Source organism: Oncorhynchus masou, unplaced genomic scaffold (assembly GCF_036934945.1).
Source record: "Oncorhynchus masou masou isolate Uvic2021 unplaced genomic scaffold, UVic_Omas_1.1 unplaced_scaffold_2106, whole genome shotgun sequence".
NCBI classification, from domain to species: domain Eukaryota; kingdom Metazoa; phylum Chordata; class Actinopteri; order Salmoniformes; family Salmonidae; genus Oncorhynchus; species Oncorhynchus masou.
Window position 1 is genome coordinate 1 of NW_027008585.1, and position 24984 is coordinate 24984.

General features: G+C 51.0%; 1 protein-coding gene across 1 annotated transcript in view; it reads right to left on the reverse strand.

Annotated features, from left to right (window-relative positions):
* Positions 1-1237: 1237 nt before the first annotated feature.
* Positions 1238-24984, reverse strand: part of LOC135532912 (N6-adenosine-methyltransferase non-catalytic subunit-like) — a gene marked incomplete at its 3' end in the record, with an annotated part of 34443 nt that continues 10696 nt past the window's right edge. Inside the window, exons 5-10 of the mRNA XM_064960343.1 lie at positions 20739-20826; positions 19743-19833; positions 14259-14400; positions 10919-11011; positions 2360-2476; positions 1238-1883 (exon numbers count right to left, since the gene is read on the reverse strand). Coding sequence (XP_064816415.1) covers positions 1238-1883; positions 2360-2476; positions 10919-11011; positions 14259-14400; positions 19743-19833; positions 20739-20826 — 1177 coding nt within the window. The remainder of the gene's footprint in view (positions 1884-2359; positions 2477-10918; positions 11012-14258; positions 14401-19742; positions 19834-20738; positions 20827-24984) is intronic.

Here is a 24984-nt window from a genome sequence, read left to right on the forward strand (position 1 = left end):
CTTTTCTCTGCATCACGGAGGCGCTCCGCACTGCTAAAGCTAACTCTCTCTCCTCTGCTCTCATCCTTCTAGACCTATCGGCTGCCTTCGATACTGTGAACCATCAGATCCTCCTCTCCACCCTCTCCGAGTTGGGCATCTCCGGCGCGGCCCACGCTTGGATTGCGTCCTACCTGACAGGTCGCTCCTACCAGGTGGCGTGGCGAGAATCTGTCTCCTCGCCACGCGCTCTCACCACTGGTGTCCCCCAGGGCTCTGTTCTAGGCCCTCTCCTATTCTCGCTATACACCAAGTCACTTGGCTCTGTCATAACCTCACATGGTCTCTCCTATCATTGCTATGCAGACGACACACAATTAATCTTCTCCTTTCCCCCTTCTGATGACCAGGTGGCGATCGCATCTCTGCATGTCTGGCAGACATATCAGTGTGGATGACGGATCACCACCTCAAGCTGAACCTCGGCAAGACGGAGCTGCTCTTCCTCCCGGGGAAGGACTGCCCGTTCCATGATCTCGCCATCACGGTTGACAACTCCATTGTGTCCTCCTCCCAGAGCGCTAAGAACCTTGGCGTGATCCTGGACAACACCCTGTCGTTCTCAACCAACATCATGGCGGTGGCCCGTTCCTGTAGGTTCATGCTCTACAACATCCGCAGTACGACCCTGCCTCACACAGGAAGCGGCGCAGGTCCTAATCCAGGCACTTGTCATCTCCGTCTGGATTTCTGCAACTCGCTGTTGGCTGGGCTCCCTGCCTGTGCCATTAAACCCCTACAACTCATCAGAACGCCGCAGCCCGTCTGGTGTTCAACCTTCCCAAGTTCTCTCCGTCACCCCGCTCCTCCGCTCTCTCCACTGGCTTCCAGTTGAAGCTCGCATCCGCTACAAGACCATAGTGCTTGCCTACGGAGCTGTGAGGGAACGGCACCGCAGTACCTCCAGGCTCTGATCAGGCCCTACACCCAAGCAAGGGCACTGCGTTCATCCACCTCTGGCCTGCTCGCCTCCCTACCATTGAGGAAGTACAGTTCCCGCTCAGCCCAGTCAAAACTGTTCGCTGCTCTGGCCCCCAATGGTGGAACAAACTCCCTCACGACGCCAGGACAGCGGAGTCAATCACCACCTTCCGGAGACACCTGAAACCCCACCTCTTCAAGGAATACCTAGGATAGGATAAGTAATCTTCTCACCACCCCCCCCCTTAATGATTTAGATGCACTATTGTAAAGTGGCTGTTCCACTGAATTTGTAAGTCGCTCTGGATAAGAGCGTCTGCTAAATGACTTAAATGTAAATGTAAATGGTAGAGTCTCGTCCAAACAGGTATAGTCTGATGGTGTGGTCTGAGGACCCACCTGGTCTGAGGACCCACCTGGTCTGAGGACCCACCTGGTCTGATGACCCACCTGGTCTGAGGACCCACCTGGTCTGATGACCCACCTGGTCTGAGGACCCACCTGGTCTGATGGTAGAGTCTCGTCCAAACAGGTGTAGTCTGATGGTGTGGTCTGAGGACCCACCTGGTCTGAGGACCCACCTGGTCTGATGGTAGAGTCTCGTCCAAACAGGTGTAGTCTGATGCTGTGGTCTGAGGACCCACCTGGTCTGAGGACCCACCTGGTCTGAGGACCCACCTGGTCTGAGGACCCACCTGGTCTGAGGACCCACCTGGTCTGATGGTAGAGTCTCGTCCAAACAGGTGTAGTCTTCGTCTCCCCAGACAGAAGTGCTCTATAATATGAAATATCTCCACCGGCTTCTCCACGTTCCCGATCTCAGGCTCCTCGGTAATAATCAGGTCGATATCCACGTTGGCGTGGATGAAATCCCCATCTGTAGACCGCCGGACTGTTCCTTTAATACCCATTAGACAGTGTTCCTAGAGAGGAGAGGGAAGGGGAAGAAGAGAGGAGGGGGAAGAGGGGAGAGGGAGGGAGAAGAGGAGAGAGGGGGGGGAAGAAGAGAGGGGGAGGAGAAGAGAGGAGGGAGGAGGAGAGGGAGGGCAAGAGGGAAGGAGGGGGAGAGGGAGGGAGGGGGAAGAGGAGAGGAGAGGGAGGGGGAAGAGGAGAGGGAAGGAGAGAGGAGAGGGGGAGGGAGGGGGAAGAGGGGGGTAAGAAGGGGAGAAATCATGGTACATTTTTGTAAGACTGTGAGTGTGTTGGTGTCGCTGGTGTGTGTGTCATGATGTGTGTATGTGTGTCATGGTGTGTGTGTGTGTCATGGTGTGTGTGTGTGTCATGGTGTGTGTGTGTCATGGTGTGTGTGTGTGTCATGGTGTGTGTGTGTGTCATGGTGTTTGTGTGTCATGGTGCGTGTGTGTGTCATGGTGTGTGTGTGTGTCATGGTGTGTGTTACCTTGGTTCTCTGAAACACAGCTTTAGGGTCGAGGGTTTTGGTCTTTCCAGGGTTGTTCTTGTTGGTTTTGATCCAACAGATATCCTCACAACGCCTGAAACCCCACTTTCTCAGACACTGTGGAGGAGGGAGAGGGGGAGAGGAGGGAGGGGGAGAGGAGGAGAGAGGGGGAGGGGGAGAGGGGGAGAGGGAGGGAGAGGGGGAGAGGAGGGAGGGGGGAGAGGAGGGAGAGGGGGAGGGGGGAGAGGGGGAGAGGAGGGGGGAGGGAGAGGAGGGAGAGGGGGAGGAGGGAGAGGAGGAGAGGGAGGAGGGAGAGGGGGAGAGGAGGGAGGGGGGAGGGGGAGAGGGAGGGAGAGGGGGGGAGAGGATGGAGAGGGGGAGAGGGGGAGAGGGGGAGAGGGGGAGAGGAGGGAGAGGGGGGAGGAGGGAGAAGGAGGGAGAGGGGGAGAGCTACTGAGTCTCCGGTATCAGGCACTGAATCGCTCTGTGTATAATACCATTCTCCCCAGTCCCTCTCTCTGTGTATAATACCATTCTCCCCAGGTCCCTCTCTCTGTGTATAATACCATTCTCCCCAGGTCCAGTCCCTCTCTCTGTGTATAATACCATTCTCCCCAGGTCCCTCTCTCTGTGTATAATACCATTCTCCCCAGGTCCCTCTCTCTGTGTATAATACCATTCTCCCCAGGTCCCTCTCTCTGTGTATAATACCATTCTCCCCAGGTCCCTCTCTCTGTGTATAATACCATTCTCCCCAGGTCCAGTCCCCTCTCTGTGTATAATACCATTCTCCCCAGGTCCCTCTCTCTGTGTATAATACCATTCTCCCCAGGTCCAGTCCCTCTCTCTGTGTATAATACCATTCTCCCCAGTCCCTCTCTCTGTGTATAATACCATTCTCCCCAGGTCCAGTCCCTCTCTCTGTGTATAATACCATTCTCCCCAGGTCCCTCTCTCTGTGTATAATACCATTCTCCCCAGGTCCCTCTCTCTGTGTATAATACCATTCTCCCCAGGTCCAGTCCCTCTCTCTGTGTATAATACCATTCTCCCCAGTCCCTCTCTCTGTCTATAATACCATTCTCCCCAGGTCCAGTCCCTCTCTCTGTGTATAATACCATTCTCCCCAGGTCCCTCTCTCTGTGTATAATACCATTCTCCCCAGGTCCAGTCCCTCTCTCTGTGTATAATACCATTCTCCCCAGTCCCTCTCTCTGTGTATAATACCATTCTCCCCAGGTCCCTCTCTCTGTGTATAATACCATTCTCCCCAGGTCCAGTCCCTCTCTCTGTGTATAATACCATTCTCCCCAGGTCCCTCTCTCTGTGTATAATACCATTCTCCCCAGGTCCCTCTCTCTGTGTATAATACCATTCTCCCCAGTCCCTCTCTCTGTGTATAATACCATTCTCCCCAGGTACAGTCCCTCTCTCTGTGTATAATACCATTCTCCCCAGTCCCTCTCTCTGTGTATAATACCATTCTCCCCAGGTCCAGTCCCTCTCTCTGTGTATAATACCATTCTCCCCAGTCCCTCTCTCTGTGTATAATACCATTCTCCCCAGGCCCTCTCTCTGTGTATAATACCATTCTCCCCAGTCCCTCTCTCTGTGTATAATACCATTCTCCCCAGTCCCTCTCTCTGTGTATAATACCATTCTCCCCAGGTCCCTCTCTCTGTGTATAATACCATTCTCCCCAGGTCCCTCTCTCTGTGTATAATACCATTCTCCCCAGGTCCCTCTCTCTGTGTATAATACCATTCTCCCCAGTCCCTCTCTCTGTGTATAATACCATTCTCCCCAGGTCCCTCTCTCTGTGTATAATACCATTCTCCCCAGTCCCTCTCTCTGTGTATAATACCATTCTCCCCAGGTCCCTCTCTCTGTGTATAATACCATTCTCCCCAGTCCCTCTCTCTGTGTATAATACCATTCTCCCCAGGTCCAGTCCCTCTCTCTGTGTATAATACCATTCTCCCCAGGTCCCTCTCTCTGTGTATAATACCATTCTCCCCAGTCCCTCTCTCTGTGTATAATACCATTCTCCCCAGGTCCCTCTCTCTGTGTATAATACCATTCTCCCCAGTCCCTCTCTCTGTGTATAATACCATTCTCCCCAGTCCCTCTCTCTGTGTATAATACCATTCTCCCCAGGTCCCTCTCTCTGTGTATAATACCATTCTCCCCAGTCCCTCTCTCTGTGTATAATACCATTCTCCCCAGGTCCAGTCCCTCTCTCTGTGTATAATACCATTCTCCCCAGGTCCCTCTCTCTGTGTATAATACCATTCTCCCCAGGTCCCTCTCTCTGTGTATAATACCATTCTCCCCAGTCCCTCTCTCTGTGTATAATACCATTCTCCCAAGGTCCAGTCCCTCTCTCTGTGTATAATACCATTCTCCCCAGTCCCTCTCTCTGTGTATAATACCATTCTCCCCAGGTCCAGTCCCTCTCTCTGTGTATAATACCATTCTCCCCAGGTCCAGTCCCTCTCTCTGTGTATAATACCATTCTCCCCAGGTCCAGTCCCTCTCTCTGTGTATAATACCATTCTCCCCAGGTCCCTCTCTCTGTGTATAATACCATTCTCCCCAGGTCCAGTCCTCTCTCTGTGTATAATACCATTCTCCCCAGGTCCAGTCCCTCTCTCTGTGTATAATACCATTCTCCCCAGGTCCAGTCCCTCTCTCTGTGTATAATACCATTCTCCCCAGGTCCAGTCCCTCTCTCTGTGTATAATACCATTCTCCCCAGGTCCAGTCCCTCTCTCTGTGTATAATACCATTCTCCCCAGGTCCAGTCCCCTCTCTCTGTGTATAATACCATTCTCCCCAGTCCCTCTCTCTGTGTATAATACCATTCTCCCCAGGTCCAGTCCCTCTCTCTGTGTATAATACCATTCTCCCCAGGTCCAGTCCCTCTCTCTGTGTATAATACCATTCTCCCCAGGTCCAGTCCCTCTCTCTGTGTATAATACCATTCTCCCCAGGTCCAGTCCCTCTCTCTGTGTATAATACCATTCTCCCCAGGTCCAGTCCCTCTCTCTGTGTATAATACCATTCTCCCCAGGTCTCTCTCTCTGTGTATAATACCATTCTCCCCAGGTCCAGTCCCTCTCTCTGTGTATAATACCATTCTCCCCAGGTCCAGTCCCTCTCTCTGTGTATAATACCATTCTCCCCAGGTCCAGTCCCTCTCTCTGTGTATAATACCATTCTCCCCAGGTCCAGTCCCTCTCTCTGTGTATAATACCATTCTCCCCAGGTCCAGTCCCTCTCTCTGTGTATAATACCATTCTCCCCAGGTCCAGTCCCTCTCTCTGTGTATAATACCATTCTCCCCAGGTCCAGTCCCTCTCTCTGTGTATAATACCATTCTCCCCAGGTCCAGTCCCTCTCTCTGTGTATAATACCATTCTCCCCAGGTCCCTCTCTCTGTGTATAATACCATTCTCCCCAGGTCCAGTCCCTCTCTCTGTGTATAATACCATTCTCCCCAGGTCCCTCTCTCTGTGTATAATACCATTCTCCCCAGGTCCAGTCCCTCTCTCTGTGTATAATACCATTCTCCCCAGTCCCTCTCTCTGTGTATAATACCATTCTCCCCAGGTCCAGTCCCTCTCTCTGTGTATAATACCATTCTCCCCAGGTCCAGTCCCTCTCTCTGTGTATAATACCATTCTCCCCAGTGTATAATACCATTCTCCCCAGGTCCCTCTCTCTGTGTATAATACCATTCTCCCCAGGTCCAGTCCCTCTCTCTGTGTATAATACCATTCTCCCCAGGTCCAGTCCCTCTCTCTGTGTGTATAATACCATTCTCCCCAGGTCCAGTCCCTCTCTCTGTGTATAATACCATTCTCCCCAGGTCCAGTCCCTCTCTCTGTGTATAATACCATTCTCCCCAGGTCCAGTCCCTCTCTCTGTGTATAATACCATTCTCCCCAGGTCCCTCTCTCTGTGTATAATACCATTCTCCCCAGGTCCAGTCCCTCTCTCTGTGTATAATACCATTCTCCCCAGGTCCCTCTCTCTGTGTATAATACCATTCTCCCCAGGTCCAGTCCCTCTCTCTGTGTATAATACCATTCTCCCCAGGTCCAGTCCCTCTCTCTGTGTATAATACCATTCTCCCCAGGTCCAGTCCTCTCTCTGTGTATAATACCATTCTCCCCAGGTCCAGTCCCTCTCTCTGTGTATAATACCATTCTCCCCAGGTCCAGTCCCTCTCTCTGTGTATAATACCATTCTCCCCAGGTCCAGTCCCTCTCTCTGTGTATAATACCATTCTCCCCAGGTCCAGTCCCTCTCTCTGTGTATAATACCATTCTCCCCAGGTCCAGTCCCTCTCTCTGTGTATAATACCATTCTCCCCAGGTCCAGTCCCTCTCTCTGTGTATAATACCATTCTCCCCAGGTCCAGTCCCTCTCTCTGTGTATAATACCATTCTCCCCAGGTCCAGTCCCTCTCTCTGTGTATAATACCATTCTCCCCAGGTCCAGTCCCTCTCTCTGTGTATAATACCATTCTCCCCAGGTCCAGTCCCTCTCTCTGTGTATAATACCATTCTCCCCAGGTCCAGTCCCTCTCTCTGTGTATAATACCATTCTCCCCCAGTCCCTCTCTCTGTGTATAATACCATTCTCCCCAGGTCCAGTCCCTCTCTCTGTGTATAATACCATTCTCCCCAGGTCCAGTCCCTCTCTCTGTGTATAATACCATTCTCCCCAGGTCCAGTCCCTCTCTCTGTGTATAATACCATTCTCCCCAGGTCCAGTCCCTCTCTCTGTGTATAATACCATTCTCCCCAGGTCCTCTCTCTGTGTATAATACCATTCTCCCCAGGTCCAGTCCCTCTCTCTGTGTATAATACCATTCTCCCCAGGTCCAGTCCCTCTCTCTGTGTATAATACCATTCTCCCCAGGTCCAGTCCCTCTACCATTCTGTGTATAATACCATTCTCCCCAGGTCCAGTCCCTCTCTCTGTGTATAATACCATTCTCCCCAGGTCCAGTCCCTCTCTCTGTGTATAATACCATTCTCCCCAGGTCCAGTCCCTCTCTCTGTGTATAATACCATTCTCCCCAGGTCCAGTCCCTCTCTCTGTGTATAATACCATTCTCCCCAGGTCCAGTCCTCTCTCTGTGTATAATACCATTCTCCCCAGGTCCCTCTCTCTGTGTATAATACCATTCTCCCCAGGTCCCCCTCTCTGTGTATAATACCATTCTCCCCAGGTCCCTCTCTCTGTGTATAATACCATTCTCCCCAGGTCCCTCTCTCTGTGTATAATACCATTCTCCCCAGGTCCAGTCCCTCTCTCTGTGTATAATACCATTCTCCCCAGGTCCCTCTCTCTGTGTATAATACCATTCTCCCCAGGTCCCTCTCTCTGTGTATAATACCATTCTCCCCAGGTCCCTCTCTCTGTGTATAATACCATTCTCCCCAGGTCCAGTCTCTCTGTGTATAATACCATTCTCCCCAGGTCCAGTCCTCTCTCTGTGTATAATACCATTCTCCCCAGGTCCAGTCCCTCTCTCTGTGTATAATACCATTCTCCCCAGGTCCAGTCCCTCTCTCTGTGTATAATACCATTCTCCCCAGGTCCAGTCCCTCTCTCTGTGTATAATACCATTCTCCCCAGGTCCAGTCCCTCTCTCTGTGTATAATACCATTCTCCCCAGGTCCAGTCCCTCTCTCTGTGTATAATACCATTCTCCCCAGGTCCAGTCCCTCTCTCTGTGTATAATACCATTCTCCCCAGGTCCAGTCCCTCTCTCTGTGTATAATACCATTCTCCCCAGTCCCTCTCTCTGTGTATAATACCATTCTCCCCAGGTCCAGTCCCTCTCTCTGTGTATAATACCATTCTCCCCAGGTCCAGTCCCTCTCTCTGTGTATAATACCATTCTCCCCAGGTCCAGTCCCTCTCTCTGTGTATAATACCATTCTCCCCAGGTCCAGTCCCTCTCTCTGTGTATAATACCATTCTCCCCAGGTCCAGTCCCTCTCTCTGTGTATAATACCATTCTCCCCAGGTCCAGTCCTCTCTCTGTGTATAATACCATTCTCCCCAGGTCCAGTCCCTCTCTCTGTGTATAATACCATTCTCCCCAGGTCCAGTCCCTCTCTCTGTGTATAATACCATTCTCCCCAGGTCCAGTCCCTCTCTCTGTGTATAATACCATTCTCCCCAGGTCCAGTCCCTCTCTCTGTGTATAATACCATTCTCCCCAGGTCCAGTCCCTCTCTCTGTGTATAATACCATTCTCCCCAGTCCCTCTCTCTGTGTATAATACCATTCTCCCCAGGTCCAGTCCCTCTCTCTGTGTATAATACCATTCTCCCCAGTCCCTCTCTCTGTGTATAATACCATTCTCCCCAGGTCCAGTCCCTCTCTCTGTGTATAATACCATTCTCCCCAGGTCCAGTCCTCTCTCTGTGTATAATACCATTCTCCCCAGGTCCAGTCCCTCTCTCTGTGTATAATACCATTCTCCCCAGGTCCAGTCCCTCTCTCTGTGTATAATACCATTCTCCCCAGGTCCAGTCCCCTCTCTGTGTATAATACCATTCTCCCCAGGTCCAGTCCCTCTCTCTGTGTATAATACCATTCTCCCCAGTCCCTCTCTCTGTGTATAATACCATTCTCCCCAGGTCCAGTCCCTCTCTCTGTGTATAATACCATTCTCCCCAGTCCCTCTCTCTGTGTATAATACCATTCTCCCCAGGTCCAGTCCCTCTCTCTGTGTATAATACCATTCTCCCCAGGTCCAGTCCCTCTCTCTGTGTATAATACCATTCTCCCCAGGTCCAGTCCCTCTCTCTGTGTATAATACCATTCTCCCCAGGTCCAGTCCCTCTCTCTGTGTATAATACCATTCTCCCCAGGTCCAGTCCCTCTCTCTGTGTATAATACCATTCTCCCCAGGTCCAGTCCCTCTCTCTGTGTATAATACCATTCTCCCCAGGTCCAGTCCCTCTCTGTGTATAATACCATTCTCCCCAGGTCCAGTCCCTCTCTCTGTGTATAATACCATTCTCCCCAGTCCCTCTCTCTGTGTATAATACCATTCTCCCCAGGTCCAGTCCCTCTCTCTGTGTATAATACCATTCTCCCCAGGTCCAGTCCCTCTCTCTGTGTATAATACCATTCTCCCCAGGTCCAGTCCCTCTCTCTGTGTATAATACCATTCTCCCCAGGTCCAGTCCCTCTCTCTGTGTATAATACCATTCTCCCCAGGTCCAGTCCCTCTCTCTGTGTATAATACCATTCTCCCCAGGTCCAGTCCCTCTCTCTGTGTATAATACCATTCTCCCCAGGTCCAGTCCCTCTCTCTGTGTATAATACCATTCTCCCCAGGTCCAGTCCCTCTCTCTGTGTATAATACCATTCTCCCCAGGTCCAGTCCCTCTCTCTGTGTATAATACCATTCTCCCCAGGTCCAGTCCCTCTCTCTGTGTATAATACCATTCTCCCCAGGTCCAGTCCCTCTCTCTGTGTATAATACCATTCTCCCCAGGTCCAGTCCCTCTCTCTGTGTATAATACCATTCTCCCCAGGTCCAGTCCCTCTCTCTGTGTATAATACCATTCTCCCCAGGTCCAGTCCCTCTCTCTGTGTATAATACCATTCTCCCCAGGTCCAGTCCCTCTCTCTGTGTATAATACCATTCTCCCCAGGTCCAGTCCCTCTCTCTGTGTATAATACCATTCTCCCCAGGTCCAGTCCCTCTCTCTGTGTATAATACCATTCTCCCCAGGTCCAGTCCCTCTCTCTGTGTATAATACCATTCTCCCCAGGTCCAGTCCCTCTCTCTGTGTATAATACCATTCTCCCCAGGTCCAGTCCCTCTCTCTGTGTATAATACCATTCTCCCCAGGTCCAGTCCCTCTCTCTGTGTATAATACCATTCTCCCCAGGTCCAGTCCCTCTCTCTGTGTATAATACCATTCTCCCCAGGTCCAGTCCCTCTCTCTGTGTATAATACCATTCTCCCCAGGTCCAGTCCCTCTCTCTGTGTATAATACCATTCTCCCCAGGTCCAGTCCCTCTCTCTGTGTATAATACCATTCTCCCCAGGTCCAGTCCCTCTCTCTGTGTATAATACCATTCTCCCCAGGTCCAGTCCCTCTCTCTGTGTATAATACCATTCTCCCCAGGTCCAGTCCCTCTCTCTGTGTATAATACCATTCTCCCCAGGTCCAGTCCCTCTCTCTGTGTATAATACCATTCTCCCCAGGTCCAGTCCCTCTCTCTGTGTATAATACCATTCTCCCCAGGTCCAGTCCCTCTCTCTGTGTATAATACCATTCTCCCCAGGTCCAGTCCCTCTCTCTGTGTATAATACCATTCTCCCCAGGTCCAGTCCCTCTCTCTGTGTATAATACCATTCTCCCCAGGTCCAGTCCCTCTCTCTGTGTATAATACCATTCTCCCCAGGTCCAGTCCCTCTCTCTGTGTATAATACCATTCTCCCCAGGTCCAGTCCCTCTCTCTGTGTATAATATCATTCTCCCCAGGTCCAGTCCCTCTCTCTGTGTATAATACCATTCTCCCCAGGTCCAGTCCCTCTCCTGATCCACACCAGAGAAAGACAAAGGAACGCAGGGCTGATATCTCCTCTATCTCCAGCTTCATTATCTAGAGGGAGAGAAGAAGAGGGAGAGAAGAAGAGGGAGAGAAGAAGAGGGAGAGAAGAAGAGGGAGAGAAGAAGAGGGGGAGAAGAAGAGGGGGAGAAGAAGAGGGAGAGAAGAAGAGGGAGAGAAGAAGAGGGAGAGAAGAAGAGGGAGGGGAGAGAGAGGAGGGAGAGAGGAGAAGAGGGAGAGAAGAAGAGGGAGAGAAGAAGAGGGAGAGAGAAGAAGAGGGAGAGAAGAAGAGGGGAGAAGAAGAGGGGGAGAAGAAGAGGGAGAGAAGAAGAGGGAGAGAAGAAGAGGGAGAGAAGAAGAGGGAGAGAGAAGGGGGAGGGGAGAGAGAGAAGGGGGAGGAGAGAGTAGAGGGGAGAGAGAGGAGGGGGAGAGAAGAGAGAAATCAACAGAAAGCTTTATTTAATAAACAATGCTTCTATGAAATATCTTCATACTCTTTACACAGGAACTCACATCGTCCCTGGTCCCCCCCCAGTAACTCATATCGTCACTGGTCCCCCCCCCCAGTAACCCACATCGTCCCTGGTCCCCCCCCCCAGTAACCCACATCGTCCCTGGTCCCCCCCCCCCCCAGTAACCCACATCGTCCCAGGTCCCCCCCCCAGTAACCCACATCGTCCCTGGTTCCCCCCCCAGTAACCCACATCGTCCCAGGTCCCCACCCCCAGTAACCCACATCGTCCCTGGTCCCCCCAGTAACCCACATCGTCCCAGGTCCCCACCCCCAGTAACCCACATCGTCCCTGGTCCCCCCCCCAGTAACCCACATCGTCCCAGGTCCCCCCCAGTAACCCACATCGTCCCTGGTCCCCCCCCCAGTAACCCACATCGTCCCTGGTCCCCCCCCCCCAGTAACCCACATCGTCCCAGGTCCCCCCCCAGTAACCCACATCGTCCCTGGTTCCCCCCCCAGTAACCCACATCGTCCCAGGTCCCCACCCCCGAGTAACCCACATCGTCCCTGGTCCCCCCCCAGTAACCCACATCGTCCCAGGTCCCCCCCCAGTAACCCACATCGTCCCTGGTCCCCCCCCCCAGTAACCCACATCGTCCCAGGTCCAGTACCCCCCCCCAGTAACCCACATCGTCCCAGGTCCAGTACCCCCCCCCCCAGTAACTCACATCGTCCCAGGTCCAGTACCCCCCCCAGTAACTCACATCGTCCCAGGTCCAGTACCCCCCCCAGTAACTCACATCGTCCCAGGTCCAGTACCCCCCCCCCCCAGTAACTCACATCGTCCCAGGTCCAGTACCCCCCCCCAGTAACTCACATCGTCCCAGGTCCAGTACCCCCCCCCCAGTAACTCACATCGTCCCAGGTCCAGTACCCCCCCCCAGTAACTCACATCGTCCCAGGTCCAGTACCCCCCCAGTAACTCACATCGTCCCAGGTCCAGTACCCCCCCCCAGTAACTCACATCGTCCCAGGTCCAGTAGGTCCCCCCCCAGTAACTCACATCGTCCCAGGTCCAGTACCCCCCCAGTAACTCACATCGTCCCAGGTCCAGTACCCCCCCCCCCCCAGTAACTCACATCGTCCCAGGTCCAGTACCCCCCCAGTAACTCACATCGTCCCAGGTCCAGTACCCCCCCCCCCAGTAACTCACATCGTCCCAGGTCCAGTACCCCCCCCCAGTAACTCACATCGTCCCAGGTCCAGTACCCCCCCAGTAACTCACATCGTCCCAGGTCCAGTACCCCCCAGTAACTCACATCGTCCCAGTTCCAGTACCCCCCCCCCCCCAGTAACTCACATCGTCCCAGGTCCAGTACCCCCCCCCAGTAACTCACATCGTCCCAGGTCCAGTACCCCCCCCAGTAACTCACATCGTCCCAGGTCCAGTACCCCCCCCCCCCAGTAACTCACATCGTCCCAGGTCCAGTACCCCCCCCCCAGTAACTCACATCGTCCCAGGTCCAGTACCCCCCCCAGTAACTCACATCGTCCCAGGTCCAGTACCCCCCCCAGTAACTCACATCGTCCCAGGTCCAGTACCCCCCCCAGTAACTCACATCGTCCCAGGTCCAGTACCCCCCCCCAGTAACTCACATCGTCCCAGGTCCAGTACCCCCCCCAGTAACTCACATCGTCCCAGGTCCAGTACCCCCCCCCCCCAGTAACTCACATCGTCCCAGGTCCAGTACCCCCCCCCCCCCCCCCAGTAACTCACATCGTCCCAGGTCCAGTACCCCCCCCTGTAACTCACATCGTCCCAGGTCCAGTACCCCCCCCCCTGTAACTCACATCGTCCCAGGTCCAGTACCCCCCCAGTAACTCACATCGTCCCAGGTCCAGTACCCCCCCTCAGTAACTCACATCGTCCCAGGGCCAGTACCCCCCTCCAGTAACTCACATCGTCCCAGGTCCAGTACCCCCCCCAGTAACTCACATCGTCCCAGGTCCAGTACCCCCCCCTGTAACTCACATCGTCCCAGGTCCAGTACCCCCCCCCTGTAACTCACATCGTCCCAGGTCCAGTACCCCCCCCCCCAGTAACTCACATCGTCCCAGGTCCAGTACCCCCCCCCCCAGTAATTCACATCGTCCCAGGTCCAGTACCCCCCCCCAGTAACTCACATCGTCCCAGGTCCAGTACCCCCCCAGTAACTCACATCGTCCCAGGTCCAGTACCCCCCCAGTAACTCACATCGTCCCAGGGCCAGTACCCCCCCCAGTAACTCACATCGTCCCAGGTCCAGTACCCCCCCTGTAACTCACATCGTCCCAGGTCCAGTACCCCCCTGTAACTCACATCGTCCCAGGTCCAGTACCCCCCCCCCCCCAGTAACTCACATCGTCCCAGGTCCAGTACCCCCCAGTAATTCACATCGTCCCAGGTCCAGTACCCCCCCCCCCAGTAACTCACATCGTCCCAGGTCCAGTACCCCCCCCCAGTAACTCACATCGTCCCAGGTCCAGTACCCCCCCCCAGTAACTCACATCGTCCCAGGGCCAGTACCCCCCCCCCCCAGTAACTCACATCGTCCCAGGTCCAGTACCCCCCCAGTAACTCACATCGTCCCAGGTCCAGTACCCCCCCCCAGTAACTCACATCGTCCCAGGTCCAGTACCCCCCCCCCCAGTAACCCACATCGTCCCAGGTCCAGTACCCCCCCCAGTAACTCACATCGTCCCAGGTCCAGTACCCCCCCTCAGTAACTCACATCTTCCCAGGTCCAGTAACCCCCCCCCAGTAACTCACATCGTCCCAGGTCCAGTAACCCCCCCCCAGTAACTCACATCGTCCCAGTTCCAGTAGCGTTCTGTGTGGGGTATTCCTGACTCTCTGTAGTACTCCTCTAGTGGGGGCTCCAGCAGGATCACATCAAACTTAGTCTTCAGATCACGCAGGTCAAAGTGCTCTGGGTCGGCCTGCAGATACCTACATTAACACGTGAGTCATTTAGCAGAGCCACTACAGTAGGGAGTCATTTAACAGACTCTCCTGTCCAGAGTCATTTAACAGACTCTCCTATCAGGGAGTCATTTAACAGACTCTCCTATCAGGGAGTCATTTAACAGACTCTCCTATCCAGAGTCATTTAACAGACTCTCCTATCCAGAGTCATTTAACAGACTCTCCTATCAGGGAGTCATTTAACAGACTCTCCTATCAGGGAGTCATTTAACAGACTCTCTTATCCAGAGTCATTTAACAGACTCTCCTATCAGGGAGTCATTTAACAGACTCTCTTATCCAGAGCCACTACAGTAGGGAGTCATTTAACAGACTCTCCTATCCAGAGTAATTTAACAGACTCTCCTATCAGGGAGTCATTTAACAGACTCTCCTATCAGGGAGTCATTTAACAGACTCTCCTATCCAGAGTCATTTAACAGACTCTCCTATCAGGGAGTCATTTAACATACTCTCCTATCCAGAGTCACTTAAAAGACTCTCCTATCAGGGAGTCATTTAACAGACTCTCCTATTAGGGAGTCATTTAAAAGACTCTCCTATCCAGAGACACTACAGTAGGGAGTCATTTAACAGACTCTCCTATCCAGAGTCATTAAACAGACTCTCCTATCCAGAGTCATTAAACAGACTCTCCTATCAGGGAGTCATTTAACAGACTCTCCTATCCAGAGTCATTTAACAGACTCTCCTATCAGGGAGTCATTTAACAGACTCTCCTATCAGGGAGTCATTAAACAGACTCTCCTATCAGGGAGTCATTTAACAGACTCTCCTATCAGGGAGTCATTTAACAGACTCTCCTATCAGGGAGTCATTTAACAGACTCTCCTATCAGGGAGTCATTTAACAGACTCTCCTATCAGGGAGTCATTTAAAAGACTCTCCTATCAGGGAGTCATTAAACAGACTCTTATCCAGAGACACTACAGTAGGGAACACACACCACACACACACACACCTCTCATGGGTGGGATTAAATGACTGGGACCTACATGGGGGGGTAAATGACTGGGACCTACATGGGAGGGTTAAATGACTGGGACCTACATGGGAGGGTTAAATGACTGGGACCTACATGGGGGGGTGAAATGACTGGGACCTACATGGGGGGTTAAATAGCTGGGACCTACATGGGGGGGTAAATGACTGGGACCTATATGGGGGGGTAAATGACTGATACCTACATGGGGGGTTAAATGACTGGGACCTATATGGGGGGGGGGTAAATGACTGGGACCTACATGGGGGGTTAAATGACTGGGACCTACATGGGGGGTTAAATGACTGGGACCTACATGGGGGGTTAAATGACTGGGACCTACATGGGGGGTAAATGACTGGGACCTACATGGGAGGGTTAAATGACTGGGACCTACATGGGAGGGTTAAATGACTGGAACCTACATGGGGGGGTTAAATGACTGGGACCTACATGGGGGGGTTAAATGACTGGGACCTACATGGGGGTAAAATGACTGGGACCTACATGGGGGTAAAATGACTGGGACCTACATGGGGGGTAAAATGACTGGGACCTACATGGGGGGTTAAATGACTGGGACCTACATGGGGGGTAAAATGACTGGGACCTACATGGGGGTTAAATGACTGGGACCTACATGGGGGGTTAAATGACTGGGACCTACATGGGGGGGTTAAATGACTGGGACCTACATGGGGGGGTTAAATGACTGGGACCTACATGGGGGGTTAAATGACTGGGACCTACATGGGGGTTAAATGACTGGGACCTACATGGGGGTAAAATGACTGGGACCTACATGGGGGGGGGTTAAATGACTGGGACCTACATGGGGGTTAAATGACTGGGACCTACATTGGGGGGTAAAATGACTGGGACCTACATGGGGGGGTTAAATGACTGGGACCTACATGGGGGGGTTAAATGACTGGGACCTACATGGGGGTTAAATGACTGGGACCTACATGGAGGGGTTAAATGACTGGGACCTACATGGGGGTTAAATGACTGGGACCTACATGGGGGTTAAATGACTGGGACCAACATGGGGGTTAAATAACTGGGACCTACATGGGGGGTTAAATGACTGGGACCTACATGGGTGGTTAAATGACTGGGACCAACATGGGGGTTAAATAACTGGGACCTACATGGGGGGTTAAATGACTGGGACCTACATGGGGGTTAAATGACTGGGACCTACATGGGGGTTAAATGACTGGGACCTACATGGGGGTGAAATGACTGGGACCTACATGGGGGGGGGGGGGTAAATGACTGGGACCTACATGAGGGGGTGGGGTAAATGACTGGGACCTACATGGGGGGTTAAATGACTGGGACCTACATGGGGGTTAAATGACTGGGATCTACATGGGGGGTTAAATGACTGGGATCTACATGGGGGGTGGGGTAAATGACTGGGACCTACATGGGGGGGTAAATGACTGGGATCTACATGGGGGGGTTAAATGACTGGGATCTACATGGGGGGGGTTAAATGACTGGGACCTACATGGGGGGTTAAATGACTGGGATCTACATGAGGGCGGGGTTAAATGACTGGGACCTACATGAGGGCGGGGTTAAATGACTGGGACCTACATGGGGGGGGGGGTAAATGACTGGGACCTACATGGGGGGTTAAATGACTGGGATCTACATGGGGGTGGGGTAAATGACTGGGACCTACATGGGGGGGTTAAATGACTGGGACCTACATGGGGGTTAAATGACTGGGATCTACATGGGGGGGTAAATGACTGGGATCTACATGGGGGGTAAATGACTGGGATCTACATGGGGGTGGGGTAAATGACTGGGATCTACATGGGGGTAGGGTAAATGACTGGGATCTACATGGGGGTGGGGTAAATGACTGGGACCTACATGAGGGCGGGGTTAAATGACTGGGACCTACATGAGGGCGGGGTTAAATGACTGGGATCTACATGGGGGGGTTAAATGACTGGGACCTACATGGGGGGAAAAATGACTGGGATCTACATGGGGGTGGGGTAAATGACTGGGACCTACATGGGGGGTGGGGTAAATGACTGGGACCTACATGGGGGGTGGGGTAAATGACTGGGACCTACATGGGGGTGGGGTAAATGACTGGGACCTACATGGGGGGGTTAAATGACTGGGACCTACATGGGGGGGGGGTTAAATGACTGGGATCTACATGGGGGGTAAATGACTGGGACCTACATGGGGGGGTGAATGACTGGGACCTACATGAGGGGGGGTTAAATGACTGGGATCTACATGGGGGGGTTAAATGACTGGGATCTACATGGGGGGGTAAATGACTGGGACCTACATGGGGGGGGGTTAAATGACTGGGATCTACATGGGGGGGTTAAATGACTGGGACCTACATGGGGGGGGTTAAATGACTGGGACCTACATGGGGGGGTTAAATGACTGGGACCTACATGAGGGGGGTTAAATGACTGGGATCTACATGGGGGGGTTAAATGACTGGGATCTACATGGGGGGTAAATGACTGGGACCTACATGGGGGGGGTTAAATGACTGGGATCTACATGGGGGGGTTAAATGACTGGGACCTACATGGGGGGGTTAAATGACTGGGATCTACATGGGGGGTTAAATGACTGGGACCTACATGGGGGGGTTAAATGACTGGGACCTACATGGGGGGGTAAATGACTGGGACCTACATGAGGGGGGGGTTAAATGACTGGGATCTACATGGGGGGTTAAATGACTGGGATCTACATGGGGGGGTAAATGACTGGGACCTACATGGGGGGGGGGTTAAATGACTGGGATCTACATGGGGGTTAAATGACTGGGATCTACATGGGGGGTGGGGTAAATGACTGGGATCTACATGGGGGGGGGGGTAAATGACTGGGACCTACATGGGGGGGTAAATGACTGGGACCTACATGAGGGGGGTTAAATGACTGGGATCTACATGGGGGGTTAAATGACTGGGATCTACATGGGGGGGTAAATGACTGGGACCTACATGGGGGGGGGTTAAATGACTGGGATCTACATGGGGGTTAAATGACTGGGACCTACATGGGGGGGTTAAATGACTGGGACCTACATGGGGGGGGGGGTTAAATGACTGGGACCTACATGAGGGGGGGGGTTAAATGACTGGGATCTACATGGGGGGGTTAAATGACTGGGATCTACATGGGGGGTAAATGACTGGGACCTACATGGGGGGGGGGTTAAATGACTGGGATCTACATGGGGGGTTAAATGACTGGGACCTACATGGGGGGGGTTAAATGACTGGGATCTACATGGGGGTTAAATGACTGGGACCTACATGGGGGGGGGGGTTAAATGACTGGGACCTACATGGGGGGTAAATGACTGGGACCTACATGGGGGGGGGGGTTAAATGACTGGGATCTACATGGGGGGGTTAAATGACTGGGACCTACATGGGGGGGGGGGTTAAATGACTGGGACCTACATGGGGGGGTAAATGACTGGGACCTACATGAGGGGGGTTAAATGACTGGGATCTACATGGGGGGGTTAAATGACTGGGATCTACATGGGGGGTAAATGACTGGGACCTACATGGGGGTTAAATGACTGGGATCTACATGGGGGGTTAAATGACTGGGACCTACATGGGGGGTGGGTTAAATGACTGGCACCTACATGGGGGGGGTAAATGACTGGGACCTACATGGGGGGGGGGGTAAATGACTGGGACCTACATGGGGGGGGGTAAATGACTGGGACCTACATGGGGGGGGGGGTAAATGACTGGGACCTACATGGGGGGGTCAAATGACTGGGACCTACATGGGGGGGTCAAATGACTGGTACCTACATGGGGGGTTAAATGACTGGGACCTACATGGGGGGGGGTAAATGACTGGGACCTACATGGGGGTAAATGACTGGGACCTACATGGGGGGGGTTAAATGACTGGGACCTACATGGGGGGGTAAATGACTGGGACCTACATGGGGGGGTAAATGACTGGGACCTACATGGGGGGGTAAATGACTGGGACCTACATGGGGGGGGGTAAATGACTGGGACCTACATGGGGGGGTCAAATGACTGGTACCTACATGGGGGGGGGTTAAATGACTGGGACCTACATGGGGGGGGGTAAATGACTGGGACCTACATGGGGGGGTAAATGACTGGGACCTACATGGGGGGGTAAATGACTGGGATCTACATGGGGGGGTAAATGACTGGGACCTACATGGGGGTGGGGTAAATGACTGGGACCTACATGGGGGGGGGGGGGGGGTAAATGACTGGGATCTACATGGGGGGGGTAAATGACTGGGACCTACATGGGGGGGGTGTTGGTGGTTGAGATTAGTTCATCCTTCAGTCTGATCAGCTCTCTGAGTTTAGGATACTCTTCAAACCGGTCTGCCAGACCTGAAACACACAGATTACACTCACAGATTACACACACTACACACACACAGACACAAAGATTACACACACACAGACACAAAGATTACACACACACAGACTACACACACACACAGACACAAAGATTACACACACACAGACTACACGCAGATTACACACACACACAGACACAAAGATTACACACACACACATTACACACAGATTACACACACACAGACTACACACACACACAGACACAAAGATTACACACACACAGATTACACAAAGATTACACACACACAGACTACACACACACACAGATTACACTCACAGATTACACACACACAGACTACACGCACACACAGACACAAAGATTACACACACACAGATTACACACAGATTACACACACACACAGACACAAAGATTACACACACACAGACACAAAGATTACACACACACAGACTACACACACACACAGACACAAAGATTACACACACACAGACTACACGCAGATTACACACACACACAGACACAAAGATTACACACACACACATTACACACAGATTACACACACACAGACTACACACACACACAGACACAAAGATTACACACACACAGATTACACAAAGATTACACACACACAGACTACACGCACTCACAGATTACACACACTACACACACACACAGACACAAAGATTACACACACACAGATTACACACAGATTACACACACACAGACTACACGCACACACAGATTACACACACAGGTGGTGACACACACACAGATTACACACAGATTACACACACAGGTGGTGACAAACACACAGATTACACACAGATTACACACATATTACACACAGATTACACACAGACACAGATTACACACACAGGTGGTGACACACACACAGATTACAGATACACTGTCGTACCGACGTCTCTGATGAAGTTCTGTGGTCGGTGTCCGGTGTCCACAAAGTGTTGACAGTAGTCATTATGGGGGTTCAGACTCTGGGTACCCTGAAACAGACAGACAGACAGTTAACCTATAACAACAGTGTTGACAGTAGTCATTATGGGGGTTCAGACTCTGGGTACCCTGAAACAGACAGACAGACAGTTAACCTATAACAACAGTGTTGACAGTAGTCATTATGGGGGTTCAGACTCTGGGTACCCTGATACAGACAGACAGACAGTTAACCTATAACAACAGTGTTGACAGTAGTCATTATGGGGGTTCAGACTCTGGGTACCCTGAAACAGACAGACAGTTAACCTATAACAACAGTGTTGACAGTAGTCATTATGGGGGTTCAGACTCTGGGTACCCTGATACAGACAGACAGTTAACCTATAACAACAGTGTTGACAGTAGTCATTATGGGGGTTCAGACTCTGGGTACCCTGATACAGACAGACAGACAGTTAACCTATAACAACAGTGTTGACAGTAGTCATTATGGGGGTTCAGACTCTGGGTACCCTGATACAGACAGACAGTTAACCTATAACAACAGTGTTGACAGTAGTCATTATGGGGGTTCAGACTCTGGGTACCCTGATACAGACAGACAGACAGTTAACCTATAACAACAGTGTTGACAGTAGTCATTATGGGGGTTCAGACTCTGGGTACCCTGAAACAGACAGACAGACAGTTAACCTATAACAACAGTGTTGACAGTAGTCATTATGGGGGTTCAGACTCTGGGTACCCTGATACAGACAGACAGACAGTTAACCTATAACAACAGTGTTGACAGTAGTCATTATGGGGGTTCAGACTCTGGGTACCCTGATACAGACAGACAGTTAACCTATAACAACAGTGTTGACAATAGTGATTATGGGGGTTCAGACTCTGGGTACCCTGATACAGACAGACAGTTAACCCATAACAACAGTGTTGACAGTAGTCATTATGGGGGTTCAGACTCTGGGTACCCTGAAACAGACAGAGAGACAGTTAACCTATAACAACAGTGTTGACAGTAGTCATTATGGGGGTTCAGACTCTGGGTACCCTGATACAGACAGACAGACAGACAGACAGTTAACCTATAACAACAGTGTTGACAGTAGTCATTATGGGGGTTCAGACTCTGGGTACCCTGAAACAGACAGACAGTTAACCTATAACAACAGTGTTGACAGTAGTCATTATGGGGGTTCAGACTCTGGGTACCCTGAAACAGACAGACAGACAGTTAACCTATAACAACAGTGTTGACAGTAGTCATTATGGGGGTTCAGACTCTGGGTACCCTGATACAGACAGACAGACAGTTAACCTATAACAACAGTGTTGACAGTAGTCATTATGGGGGTTCAGACTCTGGGTACCCTGAAACAGACAGACAGTTAACCTATAACAACAGTGTTGACAGTAGTCATTATGGGGGTTCAGACTCTGGGTACCCTGAAACAGACAGACAGACAGTTAACCTATAACAACAGTGTTGACAGTAGTCATTATGGGGGTTCAGACTCTGGGTACCCTGAAACAGACAGACAGACAGTTAACCTATAACAACAGTGTTGACAGTAGTCATTATGGGGGTTCAGACTCTGGGTACCCTGATACAGACAGACAGACAGTTAACCTATAACAACAGTGTTGACAGTAGTCATTATGGGGGTTCAGACTCTGGGTACCCTGAAACAGACAGACAGACAGTTAACCTATAACAACAGTGTTGACAGTAGTCATTATGGGGGTTCAGACTCTGGGTACCCTGATACAGACAGACAGACAGTTAACCTATAACAACAGTGTTGACAGTAGTCATTATGGGGTTCAGACTCTGGGTACCCTGATACAGACAGACAGACAGTTAACCTATAACAACAGTGTTGACAGTAGTCATTATGGGGGTTCAGACTCTGGGAACCCTGAAACAGACAGACAGACAGTTAACCTATAACAACAGTGTTGACAGTAGTCATTATGGGGGTTCAGACTCTGGGTACCCTGATACAGACAGACAGACAGACAGACAGACAGACAGACAGACAGACAGAGAGTTAACCTATAACAACAGTGTTGACAGTAGTCATTATGGGGGTTCAGACTCTGGGTACCCTGATACAGACAGACAGACAGTTAACCTATAACAACAGTGTTGACAGTAGTCATTATGGGGGTTCAGACTCTGGGTACCCTGATACAGAGAGACAGACAGTTAACCTATAACAACAGTGTTGACAGTAGTCATTATGGGGGTTCAGACTCTGGGTACCCTGATACAGACAGACAGACAGTTAACCTATAACAACAGTGTTGACAGTAGTCATTATGGGGGTTCAGACTCTGGGTACCCTGATACAGACAGACAGTTAACCTATAACAACAGTGTTGACAGTAGTCATTATGGGGGTTCAGACTCTGGGTACCCTGAAACAGACAGACAGACAGTTAACCTATAACAACAGTGTTGACAGTAGTCATTATGGGGGTTCAGACTCTGGGTACCCTGATACAGACAGACAGTTAACCTATAACAACAGTGTTGACAGTAGTCATTATGGGGGTTCAGACTCTGGGTACCCTGAAACAGACAGACAGACAGTTAACCTATAACAACAGTGTTGACAGTAGTCATTATGGGGGTTCAGACTCTGGGTACCCTGATACAGACAGACAGTTAACCTATAACAACAGTATTGACAGTAGTCATTATGGGGGATCAGACTCTGGGTACCCTGAAACAGACAGACAGACAGTTAACCTATAACAACAGTGTTGACAGTAGTCATTATGGGGGTTCAGACTCTGGGTACCCTGATACAGACAGACAGACAGACAGACAGTTAACCTATAACAACAGTGCTGACAGTAGTCATTATGGGGGTTCAGACTCTGGGTACCCTGATACAGACAGACAGACAGTTAACCTATAACAACAGTGTTGACAGTAGTCATTATGGGGGTTCAGACTCTGGGTACCCTGAAACAGACAGACAGACAGTTAACCTATAACAACAGTGTTGACAGTAGTCATTATGGGGGTTCAGACTCTGGGTACCCTGATACAGACAGACAGACAGTTAACCTATAACAACAGTGTTGACAGTAGTCATTATGGGGGTTCAGACTCTGGGTACCCTGATACAGACAGACAGACAGTTAACCTATAACAACAGTGTTGACAGTAGTCATAATGGGGGTTCAGACTCTGGGTACCCTGAAACAGACAGACAGATAGTTAACCTATAACAACAGTGTTGACAGTAGTCATTATGGGGGTTCAGACTCTGGGTACCCTGATACAGACAGACAGTTAACCTATAACAACAGTGTTGACAGTAGTCATTATGGGGGTTCAGACTCTGGGTACCCTGATACAGACAGACAGTTAACCTATAACAACAGTGTTGACAGTAGTCATTATGGGGGTTCAGACTCTGGGTACCCTGATACAGACAGACAGACAGTTAACCTATAACAACAGCGTTGACAGTAGTCATTATGGGGGTTCAGACTCTGGGTACCCTGATACAGACAGACAGTTAACCTATAACAACAGTGTTGACAGTAGTCATTATGGGGGTTCAGACTCTGGGTACCCTGAAACAGACAGACAGACAGTTAACCTATAACAACAGTGTTGACAGTAGTCATTATGGGGTTCAGACTCTGGGTACCCTGATACAGACAGACAGTTAACCTATAACAACAGTGTTGACAGTAGTCATTATGGGGGTTCAGACTCTGGGTACCCTGATACAGACAGACAGACAGACAGACAGTTAACCTATAACAACAGTGTTGACAGTAGTCATTATGGGGGTTCAGACTCTGGGTACCCTGATACAGACAGACAGACAGTTAACCTATAACAACAGTGTTGACAGTAGTCATTATGGGGGTTCAGACTCTGGGTACCCTGATACAGACAGACAGTTAACCTATAACAACAGTGTTGACAGTAGTCATTATGGGGGTTCAGACTCTGGGTACCCTGATACAGACAGACAGACAGTTAACCTATAACAACAGTGTTGACAGTAGTCATTATGGGGGTTCAGACTCTGGGTACCCTGATACAGACAGACAGACAGTTAACCTATAACAACAGCGTTGACAGTAGTCATTATGGGGGTTCAGACTCTGGGTACCCTGATACAGACAGACAGTTAACCTATAACAACAGTGTTGACAGTAGTCATTATGGG